At 37.2% G+C, this 16,668-nt stretch overlaps 1 protein-coding gene across 3 annotated transcripts in view; it reads right to left on the bottom strand.

Moving 5' to 3' along the window:
* FAM117B (family with sequence similarity 117 member B) overlaps positions 1 to 16,668 on the bottom strand; it is a 226,081-nt gene that overhangs the window by 24,084 nt on the left and 185,329 nt on the right. For all 3 annotated transcript variants that reach the window (XM_037850254.1, XM_037850255.1, XM_037850253.1), the window contains exons 5-6: positions 2,823 to 2,966; positions 1,260 to 1,485 (exon numbers count right to left, since the gene is read on the bottom strand). In XM_037850254.1, coding sequence (XP_037706182.1) covers positions 1,260 to 1,485; positions 2,823 to 2,966 — 370 coding nt within the window. The remainder of the gene's footprint in view (positions 1 to 1,259; positions 1,486 to 2,822; positions 2,967 to 16,668) is intronic.

Here is a 16,668-nt window from a genome sequence, read left to right as displayed (position 1 = left end):
TTCTTGATATGTTACACAGCTGTTCTAAATTTTTCAGTATGACTGTATCAGCTAAGCTACAAATTCCTTTCTGATAGTAGTACTAGGACACTGTTTCTTCAAAGAAGTCAACCAATCACTAGTCTAAAATCCAATACAGCACAAAACAAAATTTATGGAGTTCTTACAAATTATTGATTTAAAAGTAGAAATTATGGGAAATAAAGGAGCAAATTTTAATAGCCATATTTTATCTTACCTAGAAGTTAGCAAAAAAGGGCCCAAATAACAACTGTCCATAATTTGAAGTGACTTCTTCAGCACATCTTAAGTTCTCTGCACTTACCATGATCTCAGTGATTTAGGTGATTAGTAGTAATGGCCAGTCATTAACACTGGAACATTTCAGGGCATTCAACACATTGCATTTAACAGACTGTAAATAATTATGACCACTGAACTGAGCTGCAGAATTTACAAATAAATTTCATATTACTGTTTTCAAGTAGATGTGGCAACTAGGACTAGGCTAACAAAAATACTGCCTTGATATAGGCAAACCCAAAAGTTCCTATTTGTTTTAAAAGGTAAGAAAAATTGAAATTAATATACAAACTATGTCTCTGTTTTTTTTTAAGTTGCATAAGTAGTTTAAGAGTATAAATAGCCGTTTCCAACCTTTTACTCTAGATTTGCCTCAAACATTCATTTTGCACCAAGATACATCAGCTTAATCTTTGTTGGAAATATAGATCTGAAAAACCACTAACTTGTAGGATTCACATTCAATTAAAAAGTATTTAGATATTTACAACTAATGACTAGTAAGTGATGAAGTGCTTTTGGGATACATCAGCTTAATCCTTGGTGGAAATATAGAGCTGAAAAACCACTAACTTGCAGGATTCACATTCAATTAAAAAGTATTTAGATACTAACAACTAATGACTAGTACGTGATGAAGTGCTTTTGGGACAAATGTTCACCTCACTTATACCAAAAAGAATTTGTTTTTCACTAATAAGGAACTTGTTTTAACAATGCTAAAAAAAGAAAATACAAACAAAAGTTTAAAAACCCACCCAACTAGACCATTGCCTGAGCACCACAGTAAAACTTTGTTTTTACCCCAATTTTTAAAATTTGTGTTTTGTACATATCTCAAAGAAACTGCCTTAATAGCTTTACGTGTGTGCATTCTGCTAGAAAATGAATAGAATAAATGATAAAACAGGTGGTTTTTGCTTATCATCTAGTGGCAAATTCCTCCAGTGTTGTACCTTTATCCCTGGGATCAACAAGCAGGTCATCAGCTGAACAAGGGCTCTCCTCACTGCCTTCATTGGAGATGGTGAGGAACGACGTGGGAGAGACAGACTGGGAGCGGCTGCTGTTGTTGCTTCCCCTGTCTGCCCCAGCAGGTGTCTGTGTGTCAATGCTGCGTGTGCTGCTACTTCTCTGTACAAGGGGGGGAGGTGCACGGTGGCCATCTGGAATATCCTGTGGCTGTTACAAATTTTTAAAAATACAGGTGTATTTTATTATTGATTTTGAAATGTATCCAGAAATGTACCCAATGTCAATCTTCCCCTATAATCCCAGAGACTCACAACTAAGAAATCCCCTCCTACTTAAGAGACCTAACAAGAGAGAAGCCTTTGTACCACTCTGTAAGTGACATCCTGGTTGAATCTAACTTCACAAACGGACACTGAGCAGTCTGGTAAAAGACTATTCTCAGGGCCTAGCACACAGCACAAAGTCCACGTTGCTTGAGTTGCACTGAATTACTTATCATGTGCTAAATGTTATTTTTTAAATTATAAGGAGGGGCTATAGCAAGAGTCTGAGGAAACAAAGGGTTTAACACTAGGTTCCATATTAGAGGAAAAGGTTATCCATGGTGTAACCTAGTGATAATTGATAACATGCCTTAGCTAAATTTTTTTTGCCTGTCTACTCCCCTGAAAGACTTTTTCAAAGAAACCTTCCTAAATAAGGGAAAGGTTAATCCTAACAGTGGTGATTACAAACGGAAATGAAGGAGACACTTTGAGGAGAGCTTGTATGGCTCTTTTAGCAGGGGAACCAGGTCCCTGTTGACCCTTGATTCATATATTTTTATTATTGCAGGGAACATTTTCTCCATCATGGAGAAAGGAAAGGGTGTGGAGAGTTGTTTTCTCTAAGCTAAACAAATCTTTTATCTTAAGAGGAAAGGATCTTAACCATCAATAAAACACTACTCAAACTCTCAACTCCTCTTCCACTGAAGAATGGAAGTTTAGATAAAAACACTTGTAACAAGGTTTTGAAATCTCAATAGGAATCTTTTTCACTGTGGCTAACATATGAAGCATTCTTAAGTATTCCAGTTGGCAAAAGGGTACATAGAAGATAGTTTCAAATGGCATTTCATAATAATACAGCCCAGTATATCAACCAAATAGTAACCAAAAACCAAACAATAAAGCAACAAGTAGATTCATGCTAAGAAAGATTTTGATTTCATGTAACACACAGACTCCCCCAAATTAGTAGCTTTTGTGTACTGCAAAAACAGCAAATAATAAGTAAATCACCTGTCTACTGTATGTTAAACACAGATAAATGAAAAATAATTTCTTTTCAAGGATCCAAATCTAGGTCACATCAGTTGCCTCTAGGAGATGTAAAGTAATGAAACTTTTCATTCACTTGCTTAGGTCCAAGTTTTCCAAAGGAGATAAATTATCATTGTCTCTCAATGAGAAGGAAATAAATATGGAAATAAAAATTTTGTGTTTTTTAACAGTTAAAAGACTACACATATAAACATTATTTTAACATACAAGATTACTTACTATAAGTTGCTCTTCTTTTTCCCCAGTCTCTTTAATTATTATTTCAATTTCCTGATTCAATCCTTCCACACTATTCCGGAATCGGGAGCCTGTTGACTTGGTAATAGGAATTACTGGAATAAGGGCACTCTTTGGAACAGGAGTCTTAAGAAAAGAGAGCAGAGGAGAGAGGTTTTACACATTACCTTTTTTTAAAAAATTATTTTTTTTATTTTAAATTCAGTTTTATTGAGATATATTCACATACCATACAATCATCCATGGTGTACAATCAACTGTTTACAATACCATCATAGAGTTGTGCATTCATCACCCCAATCTATTTTTGAACATTTTCCTTATACCAGAAAGAATCAGAATAACAATAAAAAAATAAAAATAAAAAAGAACACCCAAATCATCCCCCCCATCCCACTCTATTTTTCATTTAATTTTTGTCCCCATTTATCTACTCATCCATCCATACACTGGATAAAGGGAGTGTGATCCACAAGGTTTTCACAATCACACTGTCACCCCTTGTAATCTACATTGTTATACAGTTGACTTCAAGAGTCAAGGCTACTGGGTTGTAGTTTGGTAGTTTCAGGTATTTACTTCTAGCTATTCTAATACAATAAAACCTAAAAAGTGTTATCTATATAGTGTGTAATAATGTCCACCAGAATGTCCTCTTGACTCCAGTTGAAATCTCTCAGCCACTGAAGCTTTATTTCGTTTCATTTCGCATCCCTCTTTTGGTCAAGAAAATGTTCTCAATCCCACAAGGCCGGGTCCAGATTCATCTGTGGGAGTCATATCCTGCGTTGCCAGGGAGATTTACACCCCTGGGAATCAGGTTCCATGTAGGGGGGAGGGCAGTGATATCACCCACCAGGGTGGCTTAGTTAGAGAGAGAGGGCCACATCTGGGCAACAAAGAGGCACTCAAGGGGACACTCAGGCACAATTATAAGCAGGTTTAGCCTCTCCTTTGCAGTAACAAGCTTCACAGGGGCAGACAGAGGGCTCAGCATGTCAAGCCATCAGTCCTCAGTGTTCATGAGAACATCAGCAACAATCCAGGTGAGGAAGTCTAACACTTCAGCATCCTTCCCCAGCTCCTCAGGGGGGCCCCGAATATGTATTTTTATTCTCCACCCAAATCACTTTGCGATGTGTTGCTATTTCACTCTAACCTATACAGACCTGCCATATCTCACTTCCTAGTCAAAGTTCCACGGAATTGTAGCGTTTCAACAAAATGACCGTAGACGTTATATTGTTTAGAAAATACAGATCCTACACCAAATAAACATTTCTTCCCTTAGTCTCACATGGAAGTTGAAGTTTTAACACACAGTCAGTTTCAACCTTCCTTTACCCTTTGGCCCGATTTGCCCTAGTCTTAACCAGATCTGCTTCATTCATATCTCTAATTGAAGTCTGGACTCTTTTTCAGCTTTTTTTAACAGTTGCTGTATGTGTTAATACTGACATTCATATCTGCCAAGCTCTAGCTCTGAGTTTCAGGTGTCACACAGATCAATGTTCCAGAGACCAATAAGGTTATACACCAAGAGATCACCATCTCAGAGTCTGGAGACAGCTATTACAATTCAGGAATAGATTTGACTGCTATAAGAGCTTACAATCTAGGGACCATTAAAATAATCATTTCCCTGTTAGGCTGTGCTCTGAGATTCAATTCTGAGTTCACACATTGTAGTCAGTCCATATCGTTGAGGCATTATAGTGTTTGCCTTTGTTTCTGGCGTACTTCACTCAAAATGCTGTCTACCGGATCCATTCACCTCCTTGTGTGACTCACAACTTCACTACTTCATGTAGTTGCTCAGTATTCCATTGCATGCATACACCACAGTCCACCATTCTGTTCCTCAGTCAGTATACCCCTAGGCCACCTCCACCCACTGCAAATCATGAATACTGCCTCCATAAACACCAATGTGCAAATGTTCATTCATATCTCTGCTCTCAGATCTTCCAAGTACATACCCAATAATGAGGCTGCAGGACCTTATGGCCCCCACATACTCAGCTTCTTGTGGAACCACCACAGTGACCTCCAAAACAGCTACACCATTCTGCTTCATCAACAGTAAATAGGTACATTCCTCTCTCCATGTTTCCTCCAGCACTTTTACCCCATTCATATTTTTTCCAACCATTTTATAGAGATATATTCACATAACATACAATTATCCACAGTGTACAATCAGTTGTTCACAGTATCATCATATAGTTGTACATTTATCATCACAGTCAGCACTTGGAACATATTAATTATTATAAAAACTTTTTTTTTTGGTGAATAGTAAAAAAGATAATATTAAAAAGAAAAATAAAGTGTCATAAAATACATTAGTAAGGAAAGAAAACAATACCACTACCAAGAATCCCATATCCCTCCCTCATATCCCCCTCTTATACACATTTAACTTTGGTATATTGCCTTTGTTACATTTAATGGAAGCATATTACAATGTTACTGTTGACCATAGACTCCAGTTTGCTTTAGTTATGTTTTTTCCCCCAATACCATCCTTTTTCAACACTAATTTGTTCTCCCACATGTGAGAACATTTTTATACTTGTACATTTGGTAACAGTCATTGGCCACTTCAGTTTTTGCCAAGTTATACAGTCTCAGTCTTCATCATCTATCTTTACCTCTGGTGTCATACATTCCCCTATCCCACCTCTTTCAGCCTTACTCACAGGCATCTTTGTTCAGTGTACTGTGTGCTACCATCACACAGTATTACGCTATATATTTCTGGATCTATAAAATCAAGCCTGCTGAACATTCTATAGTCCTTCAGCATCAAATTCCTGATCTCTACCCTCTTTCTACCTCCTGGTAGCCTGTGTTACCAGCTTTTAACTCTCAAAGTTTGCTCACTAATGTTAGTTCATATTAGAGAGACCATACAGTATTTGTCCTTTTGTTTCTGGCTAACTTCTGGCTAATGTCCTCGAGGTTCATCCACATTATTATACGTTCCATGTCTTTGTTCTGTCTTACAGCTGCATAATACTCCATCATGTGTATATTCCACAGTTTGTTTATCCACTCGTCCACTGATGCACATTTGCGCTGCTTCCATCTCTTGGCAATCATCAGTAGTGCCACAATAAACATTGGTTTACAAATGTCTGTTTGTGTCTTAAGTTTCAGTTCCTCTGAGTATATACCCAGCAATGGAATAGCTGGGTCATATGGCAAATCTATATTTAGCTTCCTGAGGAACCTCCACACTGTCTTCCAGAGTGGTTGCACCATTCTACATTCCCAACAGCAATGAATAAGTGTGCCTCTTTCCCCACATGTAATCTTATGTTTTTTTTGGGTAATGGCCATTCTGGTAGGTGTGAGATACCATCTCACTGTGGTTTTGATTTGCATTTCCCTAACAGCCAGTGAAGTTGAGCATTTTTTCATATGTGTTTGAGCCATTTGTATTTCCTCTTCAGAAAAGTCTGTCCATGTCTTTTGCCCATTTTTTAATTGGGTTGTGGTCTTTCTGTTGTTGAGTTGTAGGACTGCTTTATATATTCGGGATATTAAACCTTTATCTGATACGTGGTTTCCAAATATTGTCTCCCATTGTGTAGGCTGCCTTTTTACTTTTGTAACAAAGTCCTTTGATGTACAAAAGACTGATTTTGAGGAGATCCCACTTGTCTATTTGTTCTTTGGTTGCTCCCACTTTGGGTGTAAAGTCTAGGAAACCACCTCCTATCACAAGATCTTTAAGATACTGTCCTACAGTTTCTTCTAAGAGTCTTATGGTCTTCATGCTTATGTTTAGGTCTTTGATCCACTTGGAGTTAATTTTTGTATAAGGTGTGAGATAGGAGTCCTCTTTCATTCTTTTGGAAATGGACATCCAGTTCTCCAAACACCACCTGTTGAAGAGGCTGCTCTGTCCCAGTTGCTTTGGCTTGACAGCCTTATCAAAAATCAATTGCCCGTACATGCCAGAGTCTATTTCTGAACACTCAATTCTGTTCCACTGATTGGTATCTCTCTCCTTATGCCAGTACCATGCTGTTTTCAGAACTGTAGCTTTGTAATATGCTTCAAAGTCAGGTAGTGTGAGAACTCCCACTTCGTTCCTCTTTCTCAAGATATTTTTGGCTATTCGGGGTACCTTGCCCTTCCAAATAAATTTGGTTATTGGTTTTTCTATTTCTACAAAGAAAGTTGTTGGGATTTTAACTGGTATTGTATTGAATCTATAAATCAGTTTAGGTAGAGTTGACATCTTAATTATAATTAGTCTTCCAATCCATGAACACGGAACATTCTTCCATTTTTTTAGGTCCTGTTTGATTTCTTTTAGCAGTTTCTTATACTTTTCTTTGTATAGGTCTTTTGTGGCCTTCATTAAGTTTATTCCCAAATACTTGATTCTTTTGGTTGCTATTGCAAATGGAGTTTTTTTCTTGATTTTCTCCTCTTGTTGCACATTACTTGTACAGATTTTTGTGTGTTTATCTTGTAGCCTGCCACTTCGCTGTATTTATTGATTAGCTGCAATAGCTTTGCAGATTTTTCTGGATTTTCTACATATAGAATCATGTCATCGGCAAACAGTGAAAGTTTTACTTCTTCCTCTCCAATTTGAATGCCCTTTATTTCTTTTTCTTGCTTGACTGCTCTAGCTAGAACTTCCAGCACAATGCTGAATAACAATGGTGACAGTGGGCATCCCTGTCTTGTTCCTGACCTTAAACGGAAAGCTTTCAATCTCTCCCCATTGAGTACGATATTAGCTGTGGGTTTTTCACATACTGTCTTTATCATATTAAGAAAGTTCCCTTCTACTCCTATCCTTTGAAGTATTTTCATCAAGAAAGGATGCTGAATTTTGTCAAATGCCTTTTCTGCATTGATTGAGATGATCATGAGGTTCTTCCATTTCAATTTACTGATGTGGTGTATTACATTAACTGATTTTCTTGTGTTGAACCAGCCTTGCATACATGGAATAAACCCCACTTGGTCATGGTGTATAATTCTTTTAATATGCTGCTGGACTCTGTTTGCAAGTATTTTGTTGAGGATTTCAGCATCTATATTCATTAAAGAGATTGGTCTATAATTTTCTTTTTTCATAGTATCTTTGTCTGATTTTGGTATTAGGGTGATGTTGGCTTCATAGAATGAGTTGGGTAGCTTTCCCTCCTCTTCAATTTTTTTGAAGAGTTTGGGCAGGATTGGTATTAATTCTTCTTCAATGCTTGGTAGAATTCACACGTGAAGCCATCTGGTCCTGTGCTTTACTTTTTTGGGAGCTTTCTGATGACTAACTCTATCTCTTTGTGATTGATTTGTTGAGGTCGTCTATTTCTTCTCGGGTCAATTTTAGTTGTTTATGCTTTTCTAGGAAGTTGCCATTTCGTGGAAGTTGTCCAGTTTATTAGCATACAGTTACTCACAGTATCTTCTCATTATCTCCTTTATTTCTGCAGGGTCAGTAGTTATGATTGCATTTATTTGCATCTGCTCTCTTTTCTTTAACTAGCCTAGCTAAGGGTCCATTAATTTTGTTGATTTTCTCGAAGAACCAGCTTCTGGTTTTGCTGATTCTCTCTATTGTTTTCCAGTTGTCAGTTTCATTTATTTCTGCTCTAATCTTTGTTATTTCTTTCCTTCTGTTTTCTTTGGGGTTTATTTGCTGTTCTTTCTCTAGTTCCTCCAGGTGGACAGTTAATTCCTCAATTTTTGCTCTCTCTTCTCTTTTAATATAGGCATCTAGGGCAATAAATTTCCTTCTCAGCACTGCCTTTGCTGCATCCCATAAGTTTTGATGTGTTGTGTTTTCATTGTCATTTGCCTCAAGGTATTTACTAATTTCTCCCTTTACCCACTGGTTTTCTAAGAGTGTGTTGTTTAATCTCCATATATTTGTGAATTTTACAATCTTTGGCCTGTTATTTATTTCCAATTTCACTCCATCATGATCTGAGACAGTGTTTTTTATAATATCAATATTTTTAAATTTGCTGAGACTTGCTTTGTGACCCAACATGTGGTCTATCCTAGAGAATGTTCCATGAGCACTTGAGAAAAACTTGCATCCTGCTGTTGTGGGGTGTAGTGTTCTATAAATGTCTGTCAAGTCTAGTTCATTTATCATATAATTCAACATCTCCGTTTCCTTGTTGATCCTCTGTCAAGATGTTCTATCCATTGATGAGAGCAGTTTATTGAAGTATCCAACTATTATTGTGGAGTTATCTACTTCTCCTTTCAATGTTCTCAATGTTTGCCTCATGAATTTTGGAGCTCTCTGGCTTGGTTTATAAATATTTATGATTGTTATGTTTTCTTGATGAATTGAACCTTTTATTAATATATACTGTCCATCTTCATCTCTTTTAATTGTTTTACTTTTGAAGTCTCATTTGTCTGATATTAATATAGCTACTCCTGCTTTTTTCTGGTTGCTGTTTGCATGAAATATCTTTTTCCAACCTTTCACTTTCAGCCTATTTTTGTCCTTGTGTCTAAGGAGAGTTTCTTGTAGACACATATAGATGGGTCCTGTTTTTTAATCCATTCTGCCCGTCTGTGTCTTTTTATTGGGGAATTTAATCCATTAACATTTAATGTTATTACTGTAGGGCAGTACTTCCTTCTATCATTTTGTCTTTTGGATTTTGTATGTACTGTCTTACTTTTTCCTCTCTCTCTTTTTACCCTTCCTGATAATCTTCATTTCTACACTCTTTTCCAAACCTCTTTCTCCTGTCTTTTCCTATCAGTCTGTAGCAGTCCCTTTAGTATTTCTTGTAGCACTAGTCTCTTATTTACAAATTCTCTCAGTGTCTGTTTGTCCAGAAATATTTTTAATCTCTCCCTCATTTTTGAAGCACAGTTTTGACAGATATAGAATTCTTGGTTGGCAGTTCTTCTCTTTCAGTATCTTAAATATATCATACCACTGTCTTCTTGTTTCCATGGTTTCTGTGGAGAAATATAGTCTTTTTGAGTTTCCCTTGTATGTGATGGATTGCTTTTCTCTTGCTGCTTTCAGAATTCTCTCTTTGTCTTTGACATTGGACAATCTGATCAGTAAGTGTCTTAGAGTAGGTCTATTGGGGTCTATTCTGTTTGGGGTGCACTGTACTTCTTGAATCTCTAATTTTCTGTCTTTCATAAGAGTTGGGAAATTTTCAGTGATTATTTCTTCTATTACTCTTTCTGCTCTTTTCCCCCTCTCTTCTTCCTCTGGGACACCCATAACATGTATATTTGTGCATTTCATGTTGTCACTCAGCTCCCTAGGACCCTGCTCACATTTTTCCATTCTTCTCACCATCTGTTCTTTCGTTTGTGAGAATTCAGATGTCTGGTCTTCCAATTCACTGATCCTTTCTTCGGCCTGTTCAAATCTACTGTTGTATTCCTCCATTGTCTTTTTCATCTCCTCCATTATGCCCTTCATTCCCATAAGTTCTGCCATTTGCTTTTTCAAGTTTATGAATTATTTCTTACAGTCATCCAGTGTCTGCCTTATATCCTTCATCTCTTTTTCTATGTCTTCCCTCAGTTCACCGACTTGACTTCTGAATTGATTTAGCTTTGTCTGAGCATCTCCAATTAGTTCTTCCTTCAGTTCATTGAATTGATTTAGCAATAACTGCTTCAACTCCTGTGCCTCAGTTGAACTATTAGTTTGTTCCTTTGGCTGGTCCATATTTTCGTGTTTCCTAGTATGGCTCATTATTTTTAGCAGTCTAGGCATCCTTCTTGATTAGTTTATTCTGGAGCTTGTTTTCACTCTTTTACCTAGGGTTTTCATGTTGGTTAGCTTTGTTCTCTAACTCTTGGTGTTCAGTTCAGCCTATTCTAGACCTTTAACTTAAGACTGTTTAGTTGATCAGAGTCTTTTACCACTTGTTTTTCTGTTTCTTGTCCTGCCTCTATGTAGCCTTCTTGTGTGATGGTCTCCTCAGATATGGTCAACCCCAGTCAGGTTTTCCTAGTCCAGAGAGGCCCAGGTCTCAGGAGGAATGTATGGAGTTTCCTTCAGAATGAGACCCTCCTGTGAGGCCTTTAGAGTCTATGCTTCTCCCATGCTGTCCAGCAGGTGGTGGTTGCCAGCCCGCAGTTAATCCACCAATGTAAGGAGGTGTGGAGCCTTTAGTTCTCCTGGTGACCTTGACCCTGTCAGGGGGTGTGGCTGACTGAAGCTGGTTTCTGAATTCCAGCCCCTGGGGTCTGAGATCCCAGAAGGAGGGCTGCCAATGGAGCTTGGCCCTGCCCCCCTTTTCTTGGGAAGTTACGGTGTTTAGTGAATTTTCTCCACCACTAAACTTATTGCTTTGTCTCTCAGAGCTATCTTATCTCTGTTCTTGCCTGGGCCCAAACTGCAAGTCTATGAGGGTTTCTGTAATGGGCTTCTTAGAATAATTGTTTTAGAAAAAGAGAAAAAGATTAAAAAAAAAAAAAAGAAAAAGAAAAAGAAGGGCCCAGTATGAACTATTTAGAGTCCTTGCAGATCTAATAGGCTAAGAGACAAGACATTGAGGGCCATTAAGGAACAATCAAGAAAGCAGAGAAACTGGCTCTTCAGACAAGGGTCCTCGCCTACCTAACTCATTCTGTGAAGCCAACATCACCCTAATACCAAAGTCAGACATTGCTTTAAAGAATATAGATGCAAAAATCCTCAACAAAATACTCACAAATCGAATCCAGCAGCACACTAAAAGAATTATACCCCATAGCCAGGTGGGATTTATTCCAGGTATGCAAGGCTGCTTCAACACAAGAAAATCAATTAATATAATACACCACATCAATAAATTGAAATGGAAGAACCTCATGATCATCTTGATCAATGCAGAAAAGGCATTTGACAAAATTTAACACCCTTTCTTGATGAAAACACTTCACAGGATTGGGATAGAAGGGAAATTTCTCAATACAATAAAGGCAATATATATATAAAAAAACCCACAGCTAACATCATACTCAGTGGGGAAAGACTGAAAGTTTTCCTTCTAAGAACAGGAACAAGGCAGAGATGTCCATTGTCACCAGTTATTCAAACATTGTGCTGGAAGTTGATAAATGCACAACTATATGATGGTACAACATTGTGCTGGAAGATCACACTGTGAACAACTGATTGTACACTGGGTGACTGTAGGGTATATGAATGTATCTCAATAACACTGAATTTTTTTAAAAAAAAGCTATACAAAGAAATACAAAAAAATACAGAGAACTCCAACAATGCACTTCACCCCTCCACCCAGACGCCTAGATCCACCAATTTTGACATTTTACCAACTTTGCCGTATCATTTTATCTATCACTGCCTCTTTCTATGCATCTATCCATCAATCACTTCATGAACTCGAGTGTAGATTGTATACATCATGATCCTTGAACACTTATTTCTGCCACGTACATTTCCAGAGAGAAAGGATATTCACTTATGTTACCACTTTAAGTGAAGTTATCAAGTTCAACAATTTAACATTCACATAAAGCTTTCTGTCTCTGTTACAATTTTTTCATATATCCCAGTAATGTGCCTCTGAGCCTTTTTCTTCACTCTTGTTTCATTCCATCTGGGATCATATATTGCATTTAAGTGTGACTGTCACTTTGCTCTTTCTTTTCTCATATTTTAATTGTCAGAACATATAAACAATATAAACTTTCCCATCTCAACCAGTGCCAAGCTTACCATTCAATGGGATTAATCACATTCACAATGTTGGAGTATCCTCACCACCTTCCATTACAAAACTTTTCAATCTCCCCATACATACACCCTACATTCATTATGCATTAGTGCCCCATTGTCCCTATCCACCACTCTTGCCAGCTTATATTCTAATTTCTGTCGTTATGAGCTTACATGTTCTCTCATATTTTCTTTATAGTTACCATGGTGCTTAAATTTAACAGCCTAACTCTTTAACAATCTCATTTGGTACAAACTTCAATAAAATATACAAACAATGTTCCTAAACCCCTCCACATCCCTCACCATTATGTTGTTCTTGTCACAAATTACATGCTTATACATTATGAGTTGCAAACTACTGATTTATCATTATAATTTATGCATCTGCCTTTAGATCATGTAGGAGATAAAAAGTGGAGTTACAAGCCAAAAATACAACAGTACTGGCATTAAGATTTTCCCATGTTGTTATCCTCACTGGAGATCTTTATTTTTTCATGTGGCTTCTATTCAATCTATTGTCCTTTCCTTTCAACCTGCAGCATCTTCACTACAGCCAATCCCGCAGTGATAAACTCCCTCATCACTAAGCATCTTGGAGGTACATATTCAAATCTTTCATTAAATCAGGCAAGTTTTCAGTCACTATTTCTTTGAATATCTCTCTGCCCCTTTCTTTCTTTTCTCATTCTGGTATTCTCATATGCATACACTGATACACGTGACATGGTATCTCACAGGTTCCTCAGGCTCTGTTCACTTTTCTTCATTCTTTATTCTTCCTGCTTCTCAGAAAGAATTTCAACTGTCTTCTCTTCAAGTTCCTGGATTCTTTCTTCTGCTGGCTTTAATCTGCTACTGAAACCCTCTGGGGAATTTTTAGTGTTAGTTAACTATGACCTTCATCTTTGTTTGGTTCCTTTTCATAATTTCCATTTCTCTGTTGATAGTCTCTTTGTGTTCATCCATCATTTTCCTGATTTCTTTTAGTTCTTTGTCCATATTTTCCTTTAACCTTTTGAGCATATTTAGGAACATTTTTAAAAAGCGATCGTATGGTATGTTCCAGGTCCAGTCCTCTGCATTGACAGTTTCTGGTGCTTTAATCTTCTCCAATGCCTTGGCCAATGCTTCCTGTTTCTTTGTATATTTTGTAACCTTTTGTTGAAACAAGGACATTTTTATATTTCAGTGTGTTATTGCTGGAATTCAGTCTGCGAGGTATCTGTTTCTTAAGCTTGTATTCAGCTATGACAGAGCTTTCCTTGAATGCCAGGAACAAGGGAAAAAAAAAAAAAGGAAAAAGAGAAAACACCTCTCCTAGTCTTTGCAGATTGACCTGTACCAGCACTCCTTCAGTGCTTCTCCATAAAATAAGTTTAGAGAATAGCTCCAAACCAAAGGGGGGGCCCTTCCTGATCCTTTCTGCACATGTCTTGCCCAGAGCATGCATGTGTGGACCTAAGACTCCTAATTCCATGGATACAAATGTCTCTTTCTACCTAAGAAAAGGTTTTCTCACAGTTGTGGGCACTGCACTATATATCCCACAGCCTGCGATCCACTGTACTAGACAGCACGACTTGATTGCTCTCCCACAGTACACTGTAGTACGGCGCAGTAGCTGCCTTATACATGCAGGGCAAGTTCTGAGGCAGAGAATCCCTGAGGCCACCACCAGTTTGAGCCAGGCATACATGCTACCAACATGTACACGATGGTTACTCTGTTCCCTCTAATACTGGGACCAGGGATCTGCACTAGAGCGCCAAGGGTGAGAGTTGGGAGAGGGGCCAGCAAGGTCATCACAAGATTCTATTGCATTTTTTTAAAGTATTTTTGATCAGAGAAGTGGTAAGTTTAAGAAAACATAGTGCAGAAAATACCGAGTTCTCATATAACCCGAGTCCCATCAGTAACAACTTGCATTAGTGTGGTACCTTTGTTACAACTGATGAAAGAATATTATAATCATATTAATTATAACCCATAGTTTACATAGGGTTCACTGGTTGTGTTGCACAATCATATGGATTTTAAAAAAAAAATTTTATCCAAATAATATATATCCAACCTAAAATTTCCCCTTGTAACCACAATCATATATTTAATTCAGTGGAATTAGTTACATTCACAATGCTGAGCTACCATCACCAGAATCCAGCATCAAAACTTTTCCATCACCTCAAACAGAATTTTGTAGCAACAGAGTATCAACTCCCCATATCCCACCCCCACCCCAGCTCCTGGTAACCTATATTCTAGTTCCTGCTTCTTTGAATTTGCTTATTCTAATTGTATCACATCAGTGAGACCAAATAATATTTGTCCTTTTGTATCTGGCATATTGTACTAGCATGATGTCTTCAAGGTTCATCCATGTTGTCATATGTATCAGTACTTCATTTTTTTTACAGCTAAATAATACTCCACTGTATGTATATACATCATTTTGTTTATCCACTCTTTTGTTGGTTGACATTTCAGGTGCTTTCATCATTCGGCAACTGTGAATAATGTCACAATGAACAGCTGTGTGCAAATATCTGTTCAAGTCCCAGCTTTCAGTACTTTTGGGTTATATACTTGGAAGTGGGATTGCTGGGTCATATGGTAATTCTATACACTTTTCTGAGGAACCAGCAAACTGTTTTCCATAGCAGCTGGACCCTTTTATATTATCACCAACAATGACCAAATGTTCCCATGTCTCTACACCATCTCCAACACTTGCTATTTTTTTTTTATAGCAGCCATTCTAGTGGGTGTGAAATGGTTATCTCATTACAGTTTTGATTTGCATTTTCCTAAAGACGTTGACCACCTTTTCATGTGCTTTTTGTGCATTTGTGTATCTTCCTTGGATAAATGCCTATGCATCACTTTTGCCCATTTTTAACTGCAGTTGTTAGTCTTTTTGTTTTTGAGTTGTAGGATTCCTTTACATATGTTGGATTAAATGTTTATCAGATATGTGGTGTCCAAATATTTCCTCCCATTCTGTAGGTTTTCTTTTTACTATCATGATGAAGTCCTTTGATGTCCCCAAATTTTAAATTTTGAGGATGTCCCATTTACCTATTTTCTTTTGTTGCATGCTATTCTGGTGTAAACACAAAGAAACCATTGCTTCCCTAAGTTTTCTTCAAAGAGGTTTATAGTTTTGATTCTTACATTTAGGTCTTTATTCCATTTTGAGTTACTTTTTATATATGGTGTGAGACGGGTTGACCTTCATTGTTTTGCATATGGATTTAGAGTTTTCTCAGCACCATTTGTTAAAAAAACTATTCTTTCCCCATTGATTGGACTTGGAACTAGTGTCAAAAAATTGTACCTAGCTATGAGGGTTTATTTCTGAACTCTCAATTCAATTCCATTGGTCTATATGTATGTCCCTCTACTTACCAAACTGTTTGGATTATGATAGCTTTGAAATTAGATTTAATTACAAAGATACGTTTGGCTATTCAGAGCCCCTTCCTTTTCATATGAATTTCATGATTGGCTTTTCCATTTTTGCAAAAAAGGCTGTTGGAATTTTGTTTCGGGACTGTGTTGAATCCTAAATACCTTTGGGTTGAATTTGCATCTTTAGAATATTTAGTCTTCCAGTCTATGAACACAAAATGTCCTCTCATTTATCTAGGACTTCTTTGATTTCTTTTTTGCAATGTTTTGTAGTTTTCTAAGTCCTTCGTATCCTTGATAAAATTTATTCTTAAATATTTGTTTCTTTTAGTTTGTAAATGGAATTTTCTTGATTCCCTTAGAATGTCCACTACTGGTATATAAAAACAATATTGATTTTTGCATGCTGATCATGTACCCCAACACTTTCCTAAATTAATTTATTAGCTCTAGTATATTTGTTGTGGATTTTTCAGGATTTTCTATATATGTGATTGTGTCATCTGCAAATAGGGAAAGTTTTACTTCTTCCTTTCCAACTTAGATGGTTTATTTATTTTTCTTGCCTAATTGCTCTGTCTAGAACCTCTAGTACCATGCTGGAAACAGAGCATCCTTGTCTTATTCCTGAGCTGAGAGGGAAAGCTTTCAGTCTTTCATCATTATGTTAGCTGTGGGGTTTTCATGTATGTCCTTTATCATGTTGAGGAAGTTTCC

The sequence above is a fragment of the Choloepus didactylus genome, chromosome 9 (assembly GCF_015220235.1).
Source record: "Choloepus didactylus isolate mChoDid1 chromosome 9, mChoDid1.pri, whole genome shotgun sequence".
NCBI lineage: Eukaryota > Metazoa > Chordata > Mammalia > Pilosa > Megalonychidae > Choloepus > Choloepus didactylus.
The sequence above is the reverse complement of the archived record's forward strand: the minus strand, read 5'-3'. Positions and strand labels throughout refer to the sequence as shown.